Source organism: Eimeria mitis, genomic scaffold (genome assembly GCF_000499745.2).
Source record: "Eimeria mitis Houghton genomic scaffold, Emh_scaff6784, whole genome shotgun sequence".
Classification (NCBI taxonomy): Eukaryota; Apicomplexa; class Conoidasida; order Eucoccidiorida; family Eimeriidae; genus Eimeria; species Eimeria mitis.
This window is the reverse complement of record NW_013574898.1, coordinates 591-1,764: the sequence shown is the minus strand read 5'-3', so window position 1 is coordinate 1,764 and position 1,174 is coordinate 591. Positions and strand designations below refer to the sequence as shown.

The window sequence follows — 1,174 nt, the reverse complement described above, 5'->3', positions numbered from 1 at the left end:
CGTCCTTCCAGTGCTTCACTGCGGCGGCACAGTCGGGCTCACCCGATTCCAAGGCCATGTAGGCGTATGTACCAGTTTTAAATCCATTTTCAGTTGCGCTCTTCGTTACATCTGCTGACTCTTCCTGAAATGAAAAAAGCACGGACGAAGAAATGAAACAGCCTGAAGCATAGATAGCGGGACTAATGACAGGGGGCCATATTGAAAGACACTTACTGCAGTCAGAGCTTCACAAACAGGATCCCATGCAGTATTGTGCTCTGACCCGTCTTCCACGGTAACTGGAGGCAACGCTAGGTCTGCACCGCTCTCCGTTTTGAAGTGTTCGAGTCCAGCGGCTTCGCGTGCAGCGTTGATTTCGTCGAGGCACACATGATCATTCCCTGCACAAAAGCAAAGGACGCAGACATCCTAAGTCCAAATGTACAAATACTGATACTTGCAAATGCGGGTTGGAGCAATTTAGTGCGCTTTGAAGCGTTTCTTCTCTTCCGAGCCCATTGAACCTCCAGCACAAATCATCGCCTCCAATGCATTTACTTTGGACAACAGGACTGAAACCTTCCCCAGTAAGCAAGTATTTGCCAACGTACCGAGTTCTACAGTGTAGGTTGGGGATGACCCCTGCGGTGCCAATGAAGTTTGCTTTGCCGTTTGATGGACAGCGTCCGCCATCAAGAACGCAGACGCAGAGGCGAGCGAAAAAAGTTTAAGGGCCGCCATGTTTTCAGTGTCGATGTTTAATATGTGAACGAGTAAACGGGAAGAGTGGGGAAGGTTTGGAAGGGCATCAAGCCCAGAGCTAACATGTTTTGCAGTCTGTGCAGAAGTGGCGGCGAGGGAGCGGACCACGGCTGGCCTATCCGGTCCGGCATTGAGTCATCCTGGTTATGCTCTATAGTTGAATTTACAGCCCGGCCGCTGTTAAAAACATCTTAATGAGGTATTTCAAGAATTATTGTCTACACGGTGCCCCCTGCCGCCGCTGAATGCCACATGAAACACCGGCGGAAACTCCTTGCCATTCTGGGTGAATCGGGGACACGGAGGGCCGAGGTCCCTCGTACTCGATTGATGTTGTTCTGTCCATGTGCAAACTGTTTATAAGGTACGTGAGCCAGTTATGAACCATACTAGTATAGATTGTCTTGAAACAGTGACTCTCCGCCCTTCT

General features: G+C 50.0%; 1 protein-coding gene across 1 annotated transcript in view; it reads right to left on the bottom strand.

The window, feature by feature from the left end:
* Positions 1–723, bottom strand: part of EMH_0089020 (SAG family member) — a gene marked incomplete at both ends in the record, with an annotated part of 1,201 nt that extends 478 nt beyond the window's left edge. The window contains 3 exons of the mRNA XM_013501370.1: positions 43–124; positions 217–383; positions 594–723. Coding sequence (XP_013356824.1) covers positions 43–124; positions 217–383; positions 594–723 — 379 coding nt within the window. The remainder of the gene's footprint in view (positions 1–42; positions 125–216; positions 384–593) is intronic.
* Between the last annotated feature and the right edge of the window lie 451 nt (positions 724–1,174).